Below are 22,761 nucleotides of genomic sequence, written 5' to 3'. Positions count from 1 at the left end.
TTCAAGTGGAAGTTCTGGAGTTTCTTTGGGGCTTATCATGGAAACCTCATACACCTGGATGTCTGTATTTAAGAAGGTATCAGTAAGACAAATTGTGAATGAAAGATTGATTTAATATAATGGCTTTTGAATTGGAGAGCTTCAGCCCCATCTGTGGTGGGCTTCTCTCTACCAACTTTCATAACCTCAAGGTCCTCATGCCACCTGGGTGGCAGACTTAGAACTTGCAATTCTGAGAAAACTCAGATATTGCCTCGATAAACGATTCAGTGCCCAACAAGAACCCTCCTCTAACAGTGCCCCTCTCTGGTACTTCAGGCTTGTCCTTTTGCCAGCTGCAAAAGCAGAGGATCTTGGTGAGCAGATACATCAACAGCAGCAGCATCTCCTACATCCCTCAGTGCCTGGATTCAGGAGCTTTTGACGAGGTGCAGTGTGACACGGAGCTGGGGCAGTGCTGGTGTGTAGATCCAGAAGGAATGGAGATTTATGGCACCAGACAAAGAGGAAAGCCAGCACAGTGTAAGTAATATTCAATAAAATGATGGGTTTTGTAGGTTTAAAAAGCTTGGTGTGAATAAGATTATTGAGTCCAATTCCCTGCTCTCCATAAAAACAAGATGATTCACCTCAGTGTCCCTGCCTGATGTAATAAATGTAACCCCCTTTTAACCTGCAGGGGGGCCATTCAGCTGTTTGTGGGATGTAAATACACAAATAAACATTACCTCTCTTCCTCATTAGGTCCAGGGAACTGTGAGATCCGAGATCGTCGCATCCTGCATGGGTTTGGGGAGAAGAGCCCACCACAGTGCTCAGCAGACGGGGAGTTTCTGCCTGTCCAGTGCAAGTTTGTCAACACAACAGACATGAGTGTTTTTGATCTTGTTCATAGTTACAACAGGTAAGAACTCAGGCTTCTGAATCAGGAAGGTAATCCTGCATACCCCTTCAAGGTACCATCTGACTGCTTTTTTGTGATTTTTGCTACATGGAGTCCATATCCTGTAACTGCACATTATTATGTTTTTTGTTAAAGAATGAGCCAAGTGAAAAAACTTTTTTTCTTCTAGTTTAAATCTGCTAATTAAAAAAAAAATTAAAAAAATAAATATATTCCATCCCTGCAGTCTAATTGGTGTGTCCTCACACAGCACTGGAGACCACTTTGTGATCTGTAGGTGGAAAAATAGGCTAATTTTGAGACAGACAGTCAACAGCAAATTAGGTAAATTCAGAGGAACAGAGGAATTTGTATATATATATGAGGTAGGAAAGACCATTCCATATGGGAGATGAAAGCAAATGATAACATGCAAACAAGTGATAACATGAAAAGATGAAATTCCATCTGATAATGAGAACCTCTTACCTGTCTAAATATTAGGCAGTGCCAGGGTTGCTGACATGGGTGAAACAGCAAGTGATAAACAGCTGTGCTGGTGCACAACTCTCTTTAGGTGGTTGTAGGGGGCTGGGGAATGCTTCAGAGCACTGGATCTAATCCCTGTCTGTGGGACAGGAAGCTGCTGTCCTGTGGAGGAGCTGAGACTTAATGCTGTGATGGAGATGTAAGGGCTGAGCAAGGAGAACTGATGGGAGAGGAATTTGTTTTGGCACAGATGTTCAGACTCTCCAGAGAAACCTTTCAGTGTCTGGTGAACCTCAGTTCACTGGCTTGGCACCTCAGTCAGCACCAGTTTCCCTGGTGGAGGGCAGTGCACTAAACATCTCATTGTGACTTGGCTCTGTAGCAGCATTTTATAGTAAATGTCAGTTTTGCTGTTTGGAGGGGTTTCTCTTTTTTTAATTTAAGTAAAACTGAAGGGCAGGTCTGAATGCACAGTGCAAATTTGTCAGAGCTTCAGGAGAGGTTATTTTGGTGAAAGCAAAATAATCTGACTCTTTTGTTTGTTGGTCTGTGGAGTGTTGAAATGCTAAAAAAGCAATTACAGTGGAGAAATCAATGCTTTAAATTGGCATTATTTTTTCCTCCCACTGGGAGATTTGCCTGCAAAGACCTGTGAGATTGGATTTATCTTCTGTCCATGTCAAGTAATTAATCACAGCAGGATCATTTCAGTCCCAGCTGTCTGCCTTCTAATTATGGCCTTGGCTTAACCTATTGCAATCATATCTGAGTATTTCAGGTCATTAATATATTTATTTTCACACTACTGCTGCCTGAAATGTCATTATTCCTTCCCCAAAGAGGGCAGAATGAAGAGTTGAAGGGAGGAGTTCCACAGCAAAGGATTGTAGCTGAACAGGGATTTTAACCCACATTTTATGTTCATATAGAAACAGTGGAGAAAGTTTATTTGGTTCTACAGACTGATTTTTGAAATTTAGATATATAATCCTAACTATCTTTCCAATTCATTTCCCTAGACTTTCATAAATATTCCAGAGTAAGCCAGTTATGTTAAACCCCTTTCCCCAAACAGACAAATTAGGAAACTCAGAAGTTTAGGGCTAAGACTTTCCCAAATAGAAGACTTCAAAAAAGAATGATGAGCCCAAATTTCCTGCATCACCTGCAGGGCTTGGCTGCTGTTACTTTTTTGCATGGACTGTGTCCAGGTTCTGCCTGGATTGGCAGCCATGTAGAACTCCCTGTTGCAGATTGATGGGAATTCTTGAAAAATCAAAAGCCAAGGAAGATTTTTTTTACTTTCTTGCTATAATCAGTAGTGAGTTGTCTTTGATGGAAGCTAAGAGCAGAGATTCATATTTTGAAAGCCAACAACTTCACATTCATTTATTTTCCTGTATTTTTGAGTGAGAGCATTCTTGTTGAAACACATAGAGACATTATAAATTTATCCATAACTTAAATGTAGTCACAATTGATTTGGACTGGCTCTGAAAAATGTGGAATTCTATGTTATTGCTACTCATCTTAATGGCTGTGATTAAAGAGTCTGAGAAAATAGAAAATGTGGTAAGAATTGTATTTTCCACCTAAGGTGAGAAAAGTTTTGTCTTCTTCCTTGTGTGGACCTAATTTATATCTGTGATCTATTTAGCTATACTCTCAACTTGTAACAAAAACAACCAGAATGAGAAGATGTGACTACACATCTGCCCCATTTAAAATAGTGTAATTGTGTGTGTGACTTTTTAATGTTGAAAATGAAAGAAAGCAGGATGCAGAGTTTTTCCATTGAATCCTGTTTCACTCAGATAGAGGCTGAGTGCTGAGGTGATGAGCTCCAAGGACATGAGCAGTGCAGAAAAAAGATCATATTCCTGACTGGGCAGTGGACAGCGCTTGATAATCCAGGGGAGCTGAAAGATCTCAAAATAGCCCAAGCTGTTTATGTCCATGTGCACATTGAAGACCATAGGAATATGCTATTTATGTGTTTATACCTTAAATTGTATCATTTTTATACTGCAGAAGTATAAAAAAAGTTCCTCGGTGCCATGAAGTGTGACATTTTGATGTCTCTCAGCATGCCAGTGCCAGCAGTGGAACAGGATTTGACACTCCAAAGTGGAAGGAGTCAGTGAACTTTTAATTTGAAGATGTGGAAGGGTGCCAGAGCAAAGCAGCACTACACAGAGATGTACAAATTCTGAGACAGGACCACTGCTGGGTAACACTGGGACAACCCTGGGGTTACAGCCCCTTACTCTGACAGAGGTGCTGCTGCTTTGTGCACTCCCAAGGCTGTGCTGTGATGCTCTGTGGAAGCAGAAACATCCTCTGCTCTCCTGGCAGGAGGTGGTGGTGCTCCCTGGAGTCATCTCTCCCATGAAGACAGGCTGAGAGAGTCGACCCTGGAGAAGAGAAGGCTCCTGGGAGACTTTATAGCACCTTCCAACATCTGAAGGGGGCTACAAGGGAGGTGGAGAAGGACTTTTAACAAATGCATGTAGGGTTAGGACAAAGGGGAATTGCTTTTGACTGAAACAGGGTAGGTTAGGATTAAGATGTTAGGAAGATATTCTTTCCTGTGAGAGTGGTGAGGCACTGGCACAGGTTACATACAGAAAATGTGGATGGCCCATCCTTAGAAGTGTTGAAGGCCAAGGCTGGATGGATTGTGAGCAATTTGGAAACAGCCCCTGCCCAAGACAGGGGGGTTGGAACTAGATATCTTCCTTCCAAGGAAGGAAGAATTCCAAGAGCCCAGAATGTTCTATGATTCAGGCAAAGTCTTGGAGGCAGCAAAGGCCCCTTGCCCTGCTCACCTGAGCAGCAGCTCTGAGCCAGACAAACATTTCATTGCCGTTCTCAGGTTCTGTGCTCTAGAGCATCTCTGGGGCTGCTGGAGTGTGGCACCGAACTGAGCCTGGTCACAGTTTCTCAGGGTGGCTGTGAACTGCTTTTCTCAGTTAATCAGTGCCTAATCCACCAATATTCTTATCGGTGAGTGTCCATCCTTGGTAAAAACCTAATTTGTGTAAGTCTCTGAAGGTGTTGAGCAGAAAATTCCACTGCCCTGCTGCTAGGTTTTTCCAAATAAACCACGTGGAGCTGGGACAGCAGACCTTTATAGTATTTCAGGGCAAGGGGACGTGTCTGTTAAATGATATGATTGTTTTAGAACTTAGCACTTTGAAACTAGGAAAACTTCCCTTTTGCTTGGAGAAACCCTAGGATGTCTGTCAGTTTAGAGCACATTTATTATGGTTTTCCAACTTGGACCATATTAACTTTCTTTCTTAACTAATTGCTTTGCTGGAATCTGGCTGCTGTCACTCCTAGAGTATTACATTGGAAACCATCTCTTTGATCTCCAGAAGCCAAAGTCAGTCTTGTACATTAAAAGCCCTTTCTCCTTCTCCTCAACACGTTGAGCCATGCCTTGAAAATGAAAGATATTAGTGAGGTTTTTATCAGCTTTTGTGCTTAAGTGCAGAAATCATACATGGCATGTAAGGAAGGGGAAGCAACCTGGTTTTTTAGGCATTCTGCCATCTCATGCAGATTTGTGGAAGGGGCTAGTGAATGGGTGTTGTAATAACATTAAGCCAAGGCCCATCTATTTTACACTCTTTGACAAGCTTCTGAAGATGACAATAGAATTGAAAGTGAATTAGATGCTGGTACATGCTTATGAAGGCTCAGAAACCTGTTTGAAGGGAGATTATCCCCTGCTTGTTTAGAAAAATGGCATTTAGGAGAGTTGCTATCCTGCTCAAACAGTGATCTGGATCATGTCAGAGCCTGGTTGCCAAAAGGAGACCAAAAGTGTTTTGCACTGGCCTTGTGCTCTGCAGACATCCTTCTCCCACAAAATCAGGAAGAAGCAGCTGGTACTTTGTTGTGGTCAGTGGGCTTCCCTGGGCTCCACACAGCACACAGAACACTATTTTTTCTTCCAGGCTCCCAAGGGCTTTCCAAAAATTTAGCTCGGTGAGGGAAACGTTCCCGGAGATCTCTGGGTACTGTTACTGTGTGGACAGCCTGGGCAGGGAGCTGGCAGACACAGGTAAGTGCCTTCCAGCATCTCATCCTTTAATCTGGGGGGTGTTGAATTCCCAAGGGAAAGGACAAATAGCAACTATCAGTCTTCAAACTCATTTGGAAGTTCAATTCCAGTCTTACAAGGGCTAAGAGCAGTGTGACCAATGCCCACAGGAAGGGCTGGAGCTCACTAATGAAATCCCACCCTGTCTAGCACAGCTTCAGCCAGCAAGGAGTGGAGTTGGTGCCTGGGAGTTAATCCTGTCCTCTTTGGGATGTGGAATAGGATTTCTGAATGCCCACTTCCTGCCCACACTAGAAAGCTCTGTCATATTTGACATGTCCTATTAGCAAATCTGGGGGGATATAAGGGGCCTGAAGAATGAACTCTTTTCTTCTTGCTTAGGTGGAATCATGGAATTGTTTGGGTTGGAAAAGACCTTTAAAGACATCTAGTCCAACCACTCTACAATGTCCTCCTCTCTCATAACCTCAGGATTTAAACATGTTAATAGTTGATGGGATGCTTTAGAAAAATGTTCTTTTTTCAGCAAGGAGGAATGAGGAGGTTGAGAATCTCCAGACCTTCCTTAGATACTGCGGTTTTAATTTTTAACTTCTTTTTAGAGGAAAAACACAAAGCACAATAGCTTGAAATTTAGATGATAGATGAGTACTTCAGCATTTAATTCCCAGAAAAGAAAGAAGTACTCAAAAAACCTGTGCAGTCAGAGAAGCTACTGAATGTTTTGGTTTTCAGTATGCAACCAAAACGACTTGTAGTTGCTTTGGTAGCATCTGTTTCCAAAATTCCATCGATTTCTGTACTGCAGGCTGAACCTAACAAAACCACAGCCTATAGACAATTATGGGATGTTTCTCCTGTTTGTTTTGGTAGATGTCAAGACAGAAATGTGGTGCCTGGGCACCCAGCACTGGATTAGGATTGCACAGTATAACTTCACATTTGACTTGTTTAGATGACTGGATTTATTTTTCCTGAGATTCTCCCAGCTTTTCTCCTCTGGTATAAGGGTGAGTTCTTCCTTAAAAGCAGTCCCTGTGCTAAAAGTCTGTCTTTCCCAGGCTTGGAACTGCTGCTTGATGAGGTTTACGACACGGTTTTCTCCGTGCCAGAGCCTGCCCGCACGTTCACGGAGAGCAGCATCCATCGGATCCTGCAGAGGCGATTCCTGGGGATCCAGCTGGCTACCTCTGGAAAGTTCAGGTGTAAGTGACACCCAAGAGATGCTCTGTAAATCAGATGGCAGTTCTGGAGCTTTTATGTGACAGCTGCTGTTGGGGAGAGTTCTTTTAGGAGTTTTTTTTTGCTCTAAAAATGTGTAATATCAGAGTTCTGATGCAAGAATCAAGATCCCTGAATTGCAGCTGGCTTTTATCCTCTGCACTGTACATTCTTTACCAGCAGATTGTACCTGTCCTCTGATCAGTGCTTCCCCATGTGCCTGCAGATCACATTGTTTGAAATCCAGTGAACTCTCCATATCTCTTGCCCTGAGATTATGGCGATGGACTTGTTGATTTATTAAATTGAAAGTCTGAGAAAATGCTCCCTAATTTATGTTGGCACACTCAGAAACAGTAAGGATTTTACACTGACCACAACACACACCATTCCCAGGAGGCCACATGAGTTTGGCCAGCAAGGCTGAACTTTTGGATCTGCCTTTGGGGCCCATTCCTTCCCTGGTCAGGGCAGGGATATGGGGAGAGAGTTTCTCCACATACAGACAATGAACTCTGCAGGATAGGAGATCAGGTACCTCCTCCCTCCTAGACCAGAGCCCAAACCAAACTGCCTTGGCTGGGGAGAGCTGGAATATCCTGTGTGATATTTCATCCTCCCATCCAAAGTCCCAAACTCCTCTGGCATTTCTTTCTGACTCTTGCCAAGGAGTCACATCACCAGAAATATTAAGCAGATAGTGATGTCAGTCTTCTGGCCATTTGGTCACACAGTTTTTCTGGCTTTGGGACAAGCTGATCCTTCTGGGGAGTCTTGAAGGCACATTCCCTCTGCACTGCACGGTGTTTTTGGCTGTGCTCTGGCTGTAGCTGGGGCTGCAGCAGCTGTCAGCACAGATGGAGCTGTACCAGCCACAAGATGGAGATGTGACCTCGTTCATCAGCCACTGAGGGGATGAAGCCCTCACGCTGTCACCCAAAGCCACTCAAATTAGGGAATTTGTCAGAGTCCCCTGGATGAACAGTGCTCACTGCCTCACTCAGGTCGCTGGGTGTAGCTGGAAAGTTCTTGAAGGTGAGAAGTGTTTTTAGACTGACTGGTTAATATAAACAAGCAAATTTCTATTCAGAGGGTAAAGTCCTGTATTGGACAGATCACACCCCAGAAAATTTACTTGCTGAATTTTTGCCCTCTCTTCCTTTAAGGCCAGCTTGAAATAGTAGGGTCTAGGAAGAGTAGACCCAGGAACAGTAGAGTCTTCAGATCCCTGCAGAGGGAAATGGAGAAGTGGGGTGGTCTCAGCCCAAATCTCCACACTCAGGTGCAGATCTGTTTGCAGGAGCAATGCCTCATTCTCTTCAGAAACATCAATGTTTGCCTTCAAATCAGTCCCCCAAGCTGTACATCTGTCTCTGATGGCAACTTTGCTTTTGCACTAAGGGCTAGAGCTCCCTCAGCCTCCAGCATAGTTCCCTGGGAGAAATATTCCTGCTCTGCCTACTTGCAACTATGTCTGAAAAATATGTTGAGGTTTTATCTTCTGTTTAGTTTTCAGAAATTAATACCTACAGTAGGAAACCACTGGGAAAATTCTTGATGGGAAAAGAGAATGGAGAATTCCCATTTGAGCTGCTACTTGATGTGTCACTGAAAACAATCAGGAAATTAATTTTTTTTCCCCCAAATTATTTTTTTTTCTCCCAAATAGGCAAACAATAGGATCAAACCGAGGTGGCTCTGAAACTTTAGACTTTCCCTGCTTAAGGCACTCTGTTTTCCCTCCAGGCCCCTCGAGGTGTGAGGCTGAGCGTTCCGCAGCGCTGCGCTTCCAGCACCCCTACGCGCCATCCTGCTCCGCCGGCGGGGGCTACGCGCCCCTGCAGTGCCAGCAGCAGGGACAGTGCTGGTGTGTGGACACCCAGGGACAGGAGATCCCGGGCACAAGGAGGAGAGGACAGCCCCCAGCCTGTGGTATGTGTGAGATTTGCCAAAGGAAAAAGGAGCCCCTCTCTCAGTGCCTTTAGAACAGAGCAAGTCCTTTCTGGGGTCTGACAGATTCTGCTGTTCAGGGACCCTGAAACCTCCCTACGGTTAAGAGTCATCTTCTAATAAATTATTAAATAGCATACTGCTTTTATTTTGCTGTTATGATCTTTCTTTAACCTTTTGGTTTTGCATGCAGCAAGGCTTTTCTTTGCTGCTCTGATATCTGGCTCCTGACTCCAGGAGCTGGGGTGGTAATATAAGGAACTGACTGGGGTAACATGAGAAACAAGCGATGGTGATTTTGTGTTTTACCTTCTTCCTTTGGTGAAATAGTGTGGAATTTCATCTCCCATTCTGGCTGGTTTTTTCCAACTCTGTCACTGCATATTTTGCCATGAAAACTGCCAAATCCTGTTAAAAACCACCCAATAAACAATTCAGGAAAGGTGTATAGGTTAGGACTTTGAGAGATTCTATAGAGAATACATCATCAAATGAGTGCCCTAAATGGAAATGACAGCAGAAATGTCCAGGGGCTGGAGGGGAGGAGGAAAGTTAAAAACCTTTGCTATGAAGTGCATTACCTAAATATTCAGGATTGTGCTGCAGGGCTGAGGCACAGGGTCTTAATCTGGGGGCTGCCTTGGGGGAAGGCAATTGCTCTGTCTGTGAGACACTGCACAACTTCCCAGGCAGCTAAAATGGGAGGAATCTGCCCTGGGTGTCACGGCTCCAAGTGCTCAGAGTGCTCTGGGCACACACAGGCTTACTGTGAAATGAAAACTTTGTGTGCCTTCGAGGCTGATCACCAAGGATATTGCAAGGGAACCTCTGAGAGGCCTCGCCATATGTTGGGAATGGTTGTTTTCTTTTTGAGTATGCTTTGCTGAGCCCTCCTGATAATTCCTTTTTTTTGGAGGGGGTGGGGGTGGGCTGAAGAAAGGAGGGCAATGACTTCAGGCTGCTTGCAGCTTTTATTGGCAGGCTCAGGAAATTTAAGCTGGGAAAAAATTCTGCAGAGGTTTCACAGATTAACTCCTGAGAAGGTATTTCATGAGGTTACAGCTTCATGCCATGTGTGTGTCTCCAGTTCTCCTCTCTTTTACTTCGTGTTCAAAACCCATGTGGATGTGGTACTTGGAGCCTGGCAGTGCTGGGTTAATGACTGGACTCAATAAACTTACAGGTCTTTTCCAACTTTAATGATTCTGTGATTGTTTAATGTCCTTGGCTCTCACACTCAGCAGTGTTAACACTGGAGAGTCAGAGCACCAGGCAGTCCTGATAGGTACATGCTCCTTTCCAGACCTTTTACAGTAGATTCACGCCAGCAGTGCCTTTGGTGTTTATTCTTTCTTCCTCTGTTTTGATTTGATTCAACAGTGGGTAGGAGGGGAGAGTGTTTATGACCCCTGATCCTACATTTGTTTCATATTACTCTTCTTGTGGAATTGTGGCTTACACTAACTTATTGGCCCTCTGAGGAATGTTCTTCATCCCTCTAACCAAGAGCCAACATTGAAAACAGAAGGGGCCCATCCTACAGAACGTTCTTTTACAAAAGAACTTCTGGGAAGGGACCCTGAGCTCCTGTCAGGAACTGCAGAGCCTGACAAGGGTGCGAAAGCAGGAGTGAAAAAGACATCAGTCACAGAACATCAGATTACTTGTTATCTTTTTAGCAGCTTTTTAGGTTTCCAGCTTTTATCCTTTTTTTTTAACAGGATTTGTGACTGCTTGATCATATTGCTAGGTTGTGGAATAAATGGAGATGGAGTGGGGAGCCCAAGGGAGCTGGTGCTGGAGCAGACTAAAGCTGCTTATCCATCTTGTCCCCTACAGGGACAGCAGTGGTGCTGAGTGAGAAAGAGTGAGAAACATGGAAAATGCACATAACTTCCAAATATCCTCCTGCAGGTGGGAGATGCCCCAAACAGGAGGTTGAGTCCAGATCATTGTGTTCAGCCCTCCCCTATGGAGTTATCTTCCAGGGATTTGTCTAATTGCCCTCTAACCTTTGATCCTTCCTAGCACTCTGGCAATAAGTTTCATGATCATGGTTATGTGCTCTACATCTGGACTGTGAGAAATACTGAATAATAATTGTCTATTGTGATCATGTGGAGAATCCTGCTTTTTTAAAAACCTTTTCCATATTTTTTTGTCCAGGCTGAATGTTCTCTTGTACTGGAAAAGCTGTTCCATCCTCAAAATATTTCTCCCCCCCTTCTCTGTAGTTCTGCTACTTTTTCCTCCCTTCTCTTTTTCAAGGACAGGTAACTGTGTGGCATGTGAGTTAAGCTGCTGTGTGCATTCCAGAGATGCAGTCAGCGCCATAACTATCCTGTCTGTCTGATTCTTGGTGTCTTTATATTTAGTAATTCTTTCCTTTTTTGCTGTCTTCTGAGCCCTAAGCTCACTGATGTGTTGCATCCTAACTTGGAGCTGTTGCTGCCTGTGTCTCAGTGTACAGATGGGGATGGATGCAGCTACCCCTGTGACACAGGTTAACCCAGGATATGGTGCCCAGGGCCACTGTTGGTACTCTCAATATGCTGACATTTGACTATTTTTGTTGAAATTCTGTATTTTTTCCCTTAGAGCTCATTCATGAATGCCATCTGGTCCTTAGCACTCTATTACTGCTAATTTTAACAATTCATTTTCAAACCTCTTGCAACAAACACCTCACTATGAAACTGAAGATCTAGTTAGGAAACTTTCATAAATTCCTCATTAGTAGGCATTGTTTAAAATAACTTTCTGTTCTTCCACAATTTATTTCTCCTTCTTAGGTTCCCACATTTCACCTGGATCATTGGAGGTTTTTGCTAGCAGCAGGCATCCTACTAGAGAGCTAAAATATTTGGAAAGGACATTTTTCATTCTTTCAGCCATGGGAACAGGGATGAGAATTTACATTGGGAAGCAACAGAACCAGTAAAAGACCACAGAACAGAGAACTCGGCAGTGGGGAAGGAATGTTTCCTTTCATTTTGGGTCTTGACTGAAGGATTTTATTTGTAGAGAATATATTTCAACTATATTTCAACTATATATATATATAATATAACTATATTTCAACTTCCTTAACAATGTACATGATGCATAGTTGAGAAGCAGGTTAATCTATAATATTGTTTTTGCCTCAGTTGCTTGAAAGAGAGCAATAGAATCACAAGTCCTGGAGGTTCTAAAACGTATTTTTTTTCTTTTTTACATCTGTCTCTAGGTGAGGAGCACTCGTGCATCTCCGAGCGGCGCCGGGCCTTGTCGAGGCTCCTTCATGGCCCTGCTGGGTACTTCAGCCAGTCCAGTTTGTTCTCCACACCAGATAAGCAGTCTGACAAAATTGATGGCTTTTCAAGAGCCTGCCCTCCCTCTTTCAAGGAGCTGTTTCTGGACTCTGGATTGTCATCCCCACTTGCACAAAGCCCTTTTGCCAGCCAGACTCCTGAGCTAGAAACCACCCTTAGTGAAGCCATCACAGGGATGTTCCCATCGAGGGAACTGGCTCAGGTGGCACTGCAATTTGCTGCCAACCCAAAGCGTTTCCAAGAAAACCTCTTTGGAGGAAGGTTCTTGAAGAATTTGATCCAGTTTAACTTCACAGGGGTGCTTGGCACTAGTGGGAAGTACAGCATTGGCCAGTTTTTCCCACAGCTGGATGTGGTGGATAATGGCCAAGGCCCTCTGGCATCAGCTGAGGCATTTTCACTGGAGGTATCAAAGGGAAGCTCCATTTTGAGTAAACCTCTCGTGGGCAGCTTTGGCCGCACAGTGACTCTGCAGGACAATCAGAATCTGATGAAATTCCTTTCTTCTGTCCTGGAACTACCAGAGTTTTTTACTTTTCTTCAACAAGTAATTTCTGTCCCCAAAAGCACAGCTGAAGATTTAGGTGAAGTGGTGAAGCTAGCTCTGGGATCCAAAGGCTGTGGTGAGGAGCCAAAGGACCTGTTTGTTCCAACATGCACCAAGGAGGGCAGGTATGAGGAAGTTCAGTGCTATGCAGGAGAGTGCTGGTGTTTGGACACTTTGGGTAAGGAGGTTCCAGGCTCAAGAATTCAGGGCAAACGCCCAAGGTGTCCCACTGAGTGTGAGAAGCAAAGGAGAAACCTGAAAAACCTGAAGCAAAGCCTGCCTGCAGGATCAGATCTCTTTATTCCCTCTTGTACTGAGGATGGAGACTTTCTGCCACTCCAGTGTTATGGGAAAAATTGCTTCTGTGTCGATTTGAATGGCAAGACTATTCCAGGAATAAGGGGGAAAGCTGGAAAGCTGATGCAATGTAAGTCTTAGGGACTGGAAATTTAAAGATGCTGTCTTTTGTATTGGGATTTCATGGTTCTTTCTTCATATCTGATTACATCTGGAAACAAATGGATGACGTATGCAAATGTCTTCTAACAGGAAAACAAGCCAGATTTACAGTGGCAGGGGGATAGTCAGAAATACAGTGTGTGTCAGCCTTGATATCCCAAGGTGATATCTAAAGGTGGTCAGGGTGTAGGGTGGGCACACTCAAACAGAGGAGCCTGAGATCTTGCCTGGTTACTGAACATGTCATTGGCATGTCTCTACCAGAGTGTGCAGCTGGAGTGTGTGACATCCATGATGCCCTGGAGCATCCCTGGAACTGAATGTGACCCCTGCCTAGTGAAAAAGCCCTTTTACTTCCAGACCAAGTCACCTGGGCACAGTCACTGGCTCATCTTTTCATAAGAAACAACGATTTTCAGTGCCTTAAACTGTGGACTTGATTTAGTCTTTTTAGCTCAAGGATATATCCTTGAATTGGTAAGATATCACAGGACTCCAAACACAGGAGGGTGATTGCTTGGTTGGTTGGTTGGTACATAGGTTTCTCACAAGTCACAGTCAGGCCAAAATGGTGAGTTGCAAATGACTTTTGACATCAGTTTGATAGAGTATGAATTGCCTCTCCTTGCCCTTTTCTTTATGGAATATGAAGAAAGAAGGAAGCACTTAGGCAGTTAATATTCGTCTTTCAAGTTTCTGTGAACTGAAAATGACACATCAACAGGGAGAGCAGACCAAGAGGAGAGCCTGCTTCTTATTTTGGGAGAAATAGCAGTGTCCAGCAGTTGAGAGTGGTGCATAGTGAGGGATCTCCTCTGAATAGCAGTTTGCAGAAGTAGTAGGGAGTTGTAATGATCTGAATTGAAAGGGGATTTATATCCAACAACCCATTTGTAGTGCAATCCAAAATAAAAAGGTTCAGAATTCTCTGGTGCTCAAAAGAAGATGAGCCCCCTTGGTTGGTTGGGTTTGTAGAGCTGTTTGGTGGCAAAGTGAAATTTGGCTCTGGAGATGGCAGAAAAGGCTTCCAAACCAAACTCACTCCAGTTATTTTGAGCAATGTTATTTTTATATTCAGTAGCAATGTTCTGTAGAGTGTAGGAAGAGAGGACACACAGTCTTAACATTCTGGTACAGTCCATGAGGAAATAAAGTGAGTATTATCCCACTATTCAGATGTTTGCTTTTGCAGTGATTGGCTGAAGAACAAATAACAACCTGATTACCAAATATATCTGAAAATACCTGATTGATGTAAACAGATTCACGAAGGCATTTAGTGGCACCTGGACCCCCAGTAAGAACTACAAGTACCCAGTGTACTCACAACTTTTAAAAAAACATACCTATATTCATCTTGGAGGGCTCACATCCCTTTGGAAATCTTGCCCTGGTTCAGTGTGGGACCTTAATGTCATTAAGTGATATTATACCTTAGTAACAGGCCAGGGATGTTGTTATTATTGGGCTGAGTGACCAAGTTTATTAGTGGTGTTTATTGTGCTAGAGGACAGGGGTATTGTATGTCTTCGGTGTGTTCAGAAGATGTGCATGTTTTTCTTTTCCCAGGCCCAAGTGCTTGCCAGGTAACAGCTGGTCAGGAGTTTCTGCAGGCTGTGAAGCTCCTGCTGTCAGATCCAAGTGCTGTGCCCCAGCTGCCCAGCCTTTACCTGCCCCAGTGTGATGCTGCAGGTGGCTGGAGGCAGGTGCAGTGCAGCGGTCCCCCTGAGCAAGCCTTCGAGTGGTACGAAAGGTGGATCGCAGAAAACAACGAGGGCAAGCCCCTGCCCGTTCCTGATCTATTGAACATCATAGCTGGCTATAAAGAGGCATCCTCTGGAGACTTTTCAGCTTTTGTTAAAGCTTTGTATGAAGCTGGGCACCAGAATGTCTTCCCCACATTCTCCATGTACTCCTCCTTCACGGATCTCCCTCCTCAAGTGCTGGAAGGGAACCTGACCCGTTTATCTGAGAACATTTTGCTGGACCCATATACGTTCTGGCAGCTTCTGACTGAGCAGCTGAGCTACTACCCAGGACCCTATGCTGATTTTAGTGCTCCATTAGGCCACTTTGAACTTCGTGATTGTTGGTGTGTTGACAGCAAAGGAGGCGAGCTGGAAGGAACAAAGGCAGGAGTGAACCAGGTTCCAGCATGTAAGTAACCATTTCTGGCATATAATTAGGAGTGTTTCCTGGTCTTTTATGTTATGCCCCAAGAGAGGGAGGTCCCTTCAATTGCTGTGAAGTAGCAGACAATCATTTGTCAGAAAGATCATCTGCACTGCCATTATTGCTGGATGTCAGAAGTAGGATAACTCATTTCCAGTAAATAAGTGGTGGCTGAGCTTTAGGAATAAGGAAAATAAAGTTCCATATCAAGTTTGTGTAGATTTTATAATTTGGAGTTTGCACAGACAATGTTTTTGCAGAAGGTACTTAGCCAGGTGGTAAAGGATATTAGAAAGTGTGAAGTAAGCTCTCTGTCTACACACCTCCTCCAAGGTGCTGGGCCCTCTTTGGGGTTACTCCAGCAGATGACCTATATTATAAATGCCATCACTGAAATTGTTCTCATCACATAGTATTTTTCCAGCTGTGAAGAAGAGACAGCACAATGAACTGGTAGAGGTTCTAGTTGTGTGGGCAAGTGAGGAATAAAGGGGATGAAGCAGATTAACAGAGTTATTTTGGAGGAGCAGCTTTTGTGGAGCTGGTTTGGTGCTATGAACTGCCCTTTCTGGGTCAGTAGATGTATGGAGGGGACAGGCTGCCACTCCACACCCAAAGGATATACCTTCATTTTCCTTTCTGACTCTCACTTCTGATTATCCACCTTTTTTTGTGGCAGCAACTGAGGGAATGTTCTGTAGAGATGTATTGATTCAGATTGTAACCAGTAGGTAATTTAAAACATCGAGTCTTTGGCCCAGGACATGGAGAACGTTTGTGTGACTTGTGGCACTCTTAGACTCTTGTTAGAGCTAAGCACTGACAAGTCTCCTTTGCTTCATTATGCAATTCTACACTGATTTCAGAGGGAAACAGACAATGCTAATTAAAAGACCAGTTAGTTTTCACATGCAAATATTTGCCTGATTTAGATGAAAGCTGTTAATATACTCTCCATATATATATGCTTTTTTATACAGGCCCTGGTATATGTGAAGGTGTGAAGCAAGAGGCCATGAAATTTGTGGAGGATGCAGAGCAGCTCATCCTGGCCTCAAATGGGTCCCAGTTTGCCTTTGGAGAGAGCTTCTTGCTGGCAAAGGGGATCCAGCTGATGGACAGTGAGCTCCTGCGCTCTGCTGGGCCCTACGGGCTGGAGACAGGCATCTCCCAAAAGCTGCTGCTGGGCAGTGACTCTGCTCTCCAGCTGGCTGCTTGGTCAGGTGGGTGGAAGGGAGAGGAGGGCTGAGTTAAATGGATTCTGAATTGCCCAGAATCTGTGCAAGAGCACTTGGTGTCAAATGCAACTTTGCTGAAAAGCAGGTGCCACTCAGCAGGGGTAATTAATCAGGGTTAATTAAGCTGCCACTCCAAGAATTGATTTCAGTTGTCTCATATGTGTGACACAATGCAAATGTAAAATCTGGGCATTAACCAGCCTTTATGTACTTAAATTTATTTACTAATTTGTCTTCTGATGCACAGGGAATATTCAGATTTTTGCAAATATGTGGATTTAATGTATCCTGTGTTGGGCACTAGAAGCTTTCTTTTTCTTCTCTTTTATAGTCCTGCAGTTCTACTGGCAGAGTCACTTTACATCAAAACGTTCTGCTGGGGAAGCAGCACAGCTGGGATTTCTCCCTTACATCCCTCAGTGTGATGGCCTGGGAAACTGGGAGCCAACTCAGTGCTATCAGAGCACAGGTGAGCAATTCCTAACAAGACACTCTGGGCTATCTAAACAAAACAAAACCCCCAAAAAACCCAAACAAAATAAAAAAATCCCCTAAGAATTCTAAATAAAAGATAGAAATCCAGTAGTAGTCAGACTGGAGGAAGGTGATGTGGTCTACAAGATGTGTGTAAATTGTCTGGACTCAGGTGGCAGCTCATTGGGGCTCAAAAATCAGCAGATATTCGGTTGCTTGCTGATAATTGTGTTCTTTGGGAGTTGGTACCAGGGGCTGGTATTGCTTAATGCTTTCACCCATGACCATGGTGATGGTGGAGCACACCCTCAGCAAGTTTGTGGATGATGCCAAATTTCTGGGAGTAGGTGACAGGGCTGCAGTGGGGGAGTCCCACCAGAGCTGCTGCATTTCTGTTTGCACCACTGCTCTCAGGTGTGGTCTGCTTACCCCTGGATAGCAGAGTTACCTCTGACTTGGGTTTACTGACCCCTTTCTGTGGAGCTCCTGAGGGTGAAAATCTTCCTAGTATGCAACATGTAAAATAAAGCTGCTTTTCTTCCCTGGCCAGGTCATTGCTGGTGTGTGGATGAGAGAGGTCGTTATGTGATGGATTCCTTGGTCTCACGCTCAGCAGAACTTCCCAAATGTCAGTTGGGTTTCCTTCCTAAATATTTGTCTTTACCTGCTCTTGCAAATTTTAATATCTATTGGAAATTCTAATATGATATGCATGAAGTAAGGCTTGCTTCTAACCATTGCAAGAAAAGTAAAAATATATTCTTATTTAGCTAATTAATTTAATTTCACTGTGTGTAATTTTGGCTTGCATGATTTGAGAGTGGACCCTCTACTGTTGGCAGCCCTGCCTGAGAGGGGGACTGGACCATTTATCCAAACAGGAATCTCCAGAGGTCCCTTCCAACCTCAGCTGTGATTTTATCAAACACCAATCAGGAATTCCCTGCCTGAGACTGTAGCAGTGCCTAATGCAGAGGTGTGAGGGAGCTAGTGATGTGACTCTTTCTCTTGCTTAGGTCTGAAACTTGATTGCATTTAAAAAATGTTTTCTCTCTGACAGGCCAGACTTCATGTCAGCAATCTCGAGCCAATGCCATGATTTCCAGCTGGAGACAGAGCAGTGCAAAGCTGGACACCTCTGCAGCTGATCTGTTCATCCCCAGCTGCCTTGAGGTGATTTGACATGGCTGAGGGAGGAGGCAGTTTTACCATGCCATAGTCATGCACACTTTCTGTCCAGGCTCCTGTAGTGCACTTCTATTAACCTGAAAGAAAAGACAAAACTAACAGCTGGTATTGCCCTGCAGAAGGCAGAATTGACGTAGTTTTGAGATGGAGACTGGGAATAGGAAGCTCTGTGCCTGCCCACACCTCCCTCCCACAGGCTGGCTCTGCCTGGTGCTCTTGCAGAGTGGTGATTAAAAGGAACCTCTTAACTGAATGACATTTAGGGGGCTCTTCCTTCCTAAGCTGTGAGAGGGAGCTGGTTGCAGATGTCCCAGAGAAACAGGGTCTGTGATGCTCTCAAAATGTGGCAGTGAGCAGGATAGAGACAGGCAAGGAATTATGTCATGTAATAGAATCATTACCATATAAATAATCATATATTATAATATAAATCATGTAATCCTTTAGGTTGGAAAACACTGCAAAGATCAAGTCCAGCTGTTACCCCAGCATTGCTGAGTCCACCACTGAATTTAAGCACCACATCTACACATTTTTTGAACACATTTCAAACTAGGATTTTATCAGAGCTTTATCTCGGTGGACTTAGTCTACATCCTTCTTAATGTTTTGACTCACTGATCTTAGAGGTCTTTTCCAACATAAATGCTTCTTGATTCTCTCAGGGACTGGTCTATCAAATTAGTTATGCTGTATTTTGTGTTTCTTTTCAATATGTTTTAATAATGCACAGGTGTAAATATAATAAAACATTTTAACCAACCCTTGGGGCATGGATTTTGGTGTGTCTGTATTAAAATACACTGCTCTGCAATGACAGGTCCTTGATTCTTTGTAGACAGGAGAATACACTGTGCTGCAGACATCTGACACAGATATTTGGTGTGTGGATCCTGTGTCAGGAGAAATATTCCAGCGTGGCAGCAGAGGCTTGGATGGCAATCCTGAGTGTGAGTAATGCTTTGCCCCCTGCCTGTGATGCCTCATGCTGTTCCTTTCAGAATGCTGCCTGTGAAACAGGGGAGACTCAGAGTTTAATTCCTCAGTGATAGGGTACAAACTCAGCAACACTGAAAGGGTATCTGAAAATAATTACCCTTTACTTTCAGAACAGCAGAAATAAAACAGTCTTGGCAAACTTATGAATGTGTTTCTATGCATTTTTTAATATTTGATTTCTTACCACCATTTAAACTAATTAAAAATGTAAATGATCATATCACTACCTTTAAAATTACCTTGATCAAAAATTTTTACTAAAAGCTAAAGTTTTACTAACTTGATTTTTTTTTGCCTCCTAAATATCAGTCTCTAAATGATACACCATCACATTTGTAACAACAACATCAACAACAAAAAAAGATATAAATGAAAAATAAATAACAGCATTTTTTCAACTATTTTTCTAAAGGAGTATCACTTGTATTTTAATCTTTAGAAAAAAATGTGGGTTTTTCTCTAGTATAAGTAAGTTCTTCATTTCTATAATGAAGCAAATAATTTATTTTCTTGGTCACTCTTCTTTCTTCCTACCAAGAAAACAGGCTGGAAGCACTGCTGGTAAAGTCTTTAGGTCAATTTGTTGCATTCTATTCTGTGTGTTGCAAGGAATCTGTCTCTTTGCAGGTCCCAGTGTCTGTACCATGCTGAGGTCCAGAGCAGTCTCAGGAGCAGCTGCCAGAGGCTACGTGCCCCAGTGTGAGGGGGACGAGGGGGGTTTCTCCCCTGTGCAGTGCAGCCAGGACCAGGAGAGCTGCTGGTGCGTCTTGGGCAATGGAGAGGAGGTGCCAGGGACACGAGTGAACGGGGGAACACCGGCATGTGCAAGTGAGTCCTGCTTCAGGGCTTTTACTCCTGAGCAAATCCAGGCCTGAGATTTCACCCACATCCTAAATTCTTCCACTCCCTAGTTGAATTTAATCTTATTTCTTCAGACCTTTAGAGATGTTTGCTCAAGCAACATGCTTATCTTTGTGTTGTAGCAGATTTCAGACCTGCCTGGGCATGCTGTCCAGTTTTCTTCAGGTGTTTTCTGAGGGGAAAAAGAGAATAGATCCTTGATTTTTCCCAATTCATAAAATTGGTTGAATCAAACCATTTCAGCTATGAAACCCAGCTATAAGGCCAATCCCAACAGCTTGCTTCAAGCTTAAACCTGCTCCAGTCTGAGCTGGCTCTGGGATTAAAACCCATTCAGCTGACTAAAATAAAATTTGAAAAATGTATGCTTCTGCCATTCTGGCTCTTGGCTTGTGACCAGAATTGTGAAAAAGATGTGCCAAAACATTGCATATTCACAGAGTATTTCCTGAATGACCAGAGCTGTGAAGCACTGGAATTCACTCATGGTTTCCAGTGAGATATCCAAATGAGAAACTTTTGGATAAATTTAATTTGCAATGTCCTTTATGCATTTTCCCATCACTGAAGTGAAGCAAAATTAATTAAACTTTCTACAAGGCTTTGTTCCAAAATGTAATGATTAGTGGAAAGTAGAGATGTAAAAAGAAAACCTTCAACAGTTGTCTGCAGGACACTGCTGTTTTTGTAGGTTTTTTTTGCTGATTTTTTTTTGATTGTTTGGTTTGAGGGAGAAGAGTTGGAAAAATGTTAGGGAAATGAGACCACATCATTTGCTTCAGTTTCCTTTTGTGATTCTGCTGTACAAAGATCAACACAAGCTTGTGCTCACTGACCGAATAGAAGATGTGACACTTGAGGACATGGGTTAGTGGAGGAGCTGATAGTGCTGGGCTCAATGATCTTACAGGTCATTTCAAATTTAATGATTCTACAATTCTCTTGTAAAACACCTGAATGTGTCAACCCAATTGCCTGCAAGATTTTTATCAACCAGGTAGCTGCTCAGCCAACTTGGGAATTTCTTTAGGCTCTCTTGTATCAGTAGAGAGTTCTGAGGGTGGGATTTTAGGAGGCCAGAAGGAGAGCCCATGGCTGTATCTGCCCCATGCTCCTGGTGTGGTGTGGAGATGCCAACTGAGCTCTGAGGAGATGAGCTCCAAAGCAGGGTGGTGTAGTCCCCTGAACCTAGCCATCCAAGGCAGGTCTTTAGCTCTTCAGAGAAGCAGAGCTGCCCACAAATGCAGTGCTGCTGCCATCCTGTACTTTACCTAGAGAAAATAGTGAATAATAGTGGTTAATGACCTTTTTTTCTTAAAATCCTGAGCTGAGAAGAGCTGCCTTGAAAGTGTAGTGGGAACCTGGTTTTACTGAGACCTATTTGTTATTTTCTGCATAAAGATTGAAATAATCTTTATTAGTTTCTCTGGATTTTGAAAGAGCAATGGAAGTTTTCGTGATATACAACTTAGTTACTGTGTAAAAATAAAGAATCAAAAGTTAGTTTTCTTCTCAGTCTACCCAGCCTCATGCCTCTAGTCCTGGGAATTACTAATTGTTCAGGAAAAAGGAGTACTATACTGCTACCTTGGAGATCTTGTCTATAAGCAAAATAAGCTGTTGTGGTGGGAAAATATGATAAATTTCTCCTCCAGCACCAGAACAGACAACTGTAAACAGAAAGTAATAACTCAGAGTGCCCAGTACATGCCAGGAGGCTTTCATTAGTTTAATCACTTCCATCAGAGGTAGAACCCAACTTCTTCTAGCTGACATGTGCTGGAGAGACGATGTCAAGTACCCTAGCAGTCCTCACATGCTTCTCCCCTCCTCATGCCCACATCCCATAACTGAGTAGAGACAGAGGAGAGACAGGTTTCTAGAGAAGGTCCTGGAGATGTTAATTTCCTTGTGAAAAATCTATGGAAACCCCTATGAAAGAAGTTTAATGGCCAGGATAAGTATTACAATCTCTTTTACAGAGCTATATTCTGGTGCTAAAACCTTGGGAGATGTATCAGAGGTTTGTTAAGCACGGGTGCCAGGTTTCCACCTTTACTGAGAGTCTGGCTACAGAGTCAATGAGTGAAGAGAAGGAATGTAGTGGCCCCATTTATTGAGTGATTGCAAAAAAGTTGCTGTAAAGGAGACTTGGATAAAAATATGCATTTGGCAATTCAGAGAGGCAGATATGAAAGGCTTTTTGTTGGCATTGAAATGCTCAGAGTTGGAAAACAAAGATGTTCTGCACACACTGGATCCCAGATTCATCCTGCAATGTTTTAGTACTTTAACTGAAAGTTTAATACAAGGTTTTTAATACTTTAAATGAAGTGGCTGCTTAGTTATGATATTAATCTTCATATCTCCATCAGAAGGGGAGAGGGAGGGTGCTCAGACCTGAACCACCATCAATGTTTGACTCTCTTCTATAACTGGGAAGTTTAGAACTGATCTGAGCATTGTAGTTTGGAAAATGATCTATATATACACCAAGCAAGTGAATTGTATGATAGGATAACATCTTTTTCTTTGTAATTATTTATAAGTGAGGAAGTTGTTTTTTTGTTCCTACGTTTTGTAGCTCTGGAACTCGTAAGTATTTAACTATTGCTGGATATATTTAATAATTAAGTTGGGATTTGGCTAATATTGAGTGAAGCATTTGGCTTGTACTGATAAGTAAAAATTAATTATCACTGTAATTAATCTGCTATAATAGTCTGTTACAGTGGGCTAGCAGGGTTTGAATGACTGTAGTCATACAGAGTGAGCTGATAGGGAAAGTTGTGCTCCATCCAACTCTAAAGCTGTATACTACTGTTTACTACTGTTTATTTATATACATATATAATATATATAATATATAACATATATATATATACACTATATGT

The 22,761-nt window shown here is 43.1% G+C and overlaps 1 protein-coding gene across 1 annotated transcript in view; it reads left to right on the top strand.

Moving 5' to 3' along the window:
- The window catches only part of TG (thyroglobulin), a 144,440-nt gene that overhangs the window by 2,906 nt on the left and 118,773 nt on the right, over nucleotides 1-22,761 (top strand). The window contains exons 4-16 of the mRNA XM_086878477.1: nucleotides 319-522; nucleotides 745-904; nucleotides 5,338-5,444; nucleotides 6,506-6,649; nucleotides 8,412-8,597; nucleotides 11,845-12,903; nucleotides 14,505-15,092; nucleotides 16,088-16,330; nucleotides 16,677-16,814; nucleotides 17,370-17,447; nucleotides 17,880-17,992; nucleotides 18,846-18,957; nucleotides 19,634-19,834. Of these exons, the coding sequence (XP_086734603.1) occupies nucleotides 319-522; nucleotides 745-904; nucleotides 5,338-5,444; nucleotides 6,506-6,649; nucleotides 8,412-8,597; nucleotides 11,845-12,903; nucleotides 14,505-15,092; nucleotides 16,088-16,330; nucleotides 16,677-16,814; nucleotides 17,370-17,447; nucleotides 17,880-17,992; nucleotides 18,846-18,957; nucleotides 19,634-19,834 (3,333 nt within the window). The remainder of the gene's footprint in view (nucleotides 1-318; nucleotides 523-744; nucleotides 905-5,337; nucleotides 5,445-6,505; nucleotides 6,650-8,411; nucleotides 8,598-11,844; nucleotides 12,904-14,504; nucleotides 15,093-16,087; nucleotides 16,331-16,676; nucleotides 16,815-17,369; nucleotides 17,448-17,879; nucleotides 17,993-18,845; nucleotides 18,958-19,633; nucleotides 19,835-22,761) is intronic.

Source organism: Cyanistes caeruleus, chromosome 1, assembly GCF_971803275.1.
Source record: "Cyanistes caeruleus chromosome 1, bCyaCae1.hap1.1, whole genome shotgun sequence".
Taxonomy (NCBI): Eukaryota; Metazoa; Chordata; class Aves; order Passeriformes; family Paridae; genus Cyanistes; species Cyanistes caeruleus.
This window is presented reverse-complemented; position numbering and strand designations above follow the sequence as displayed.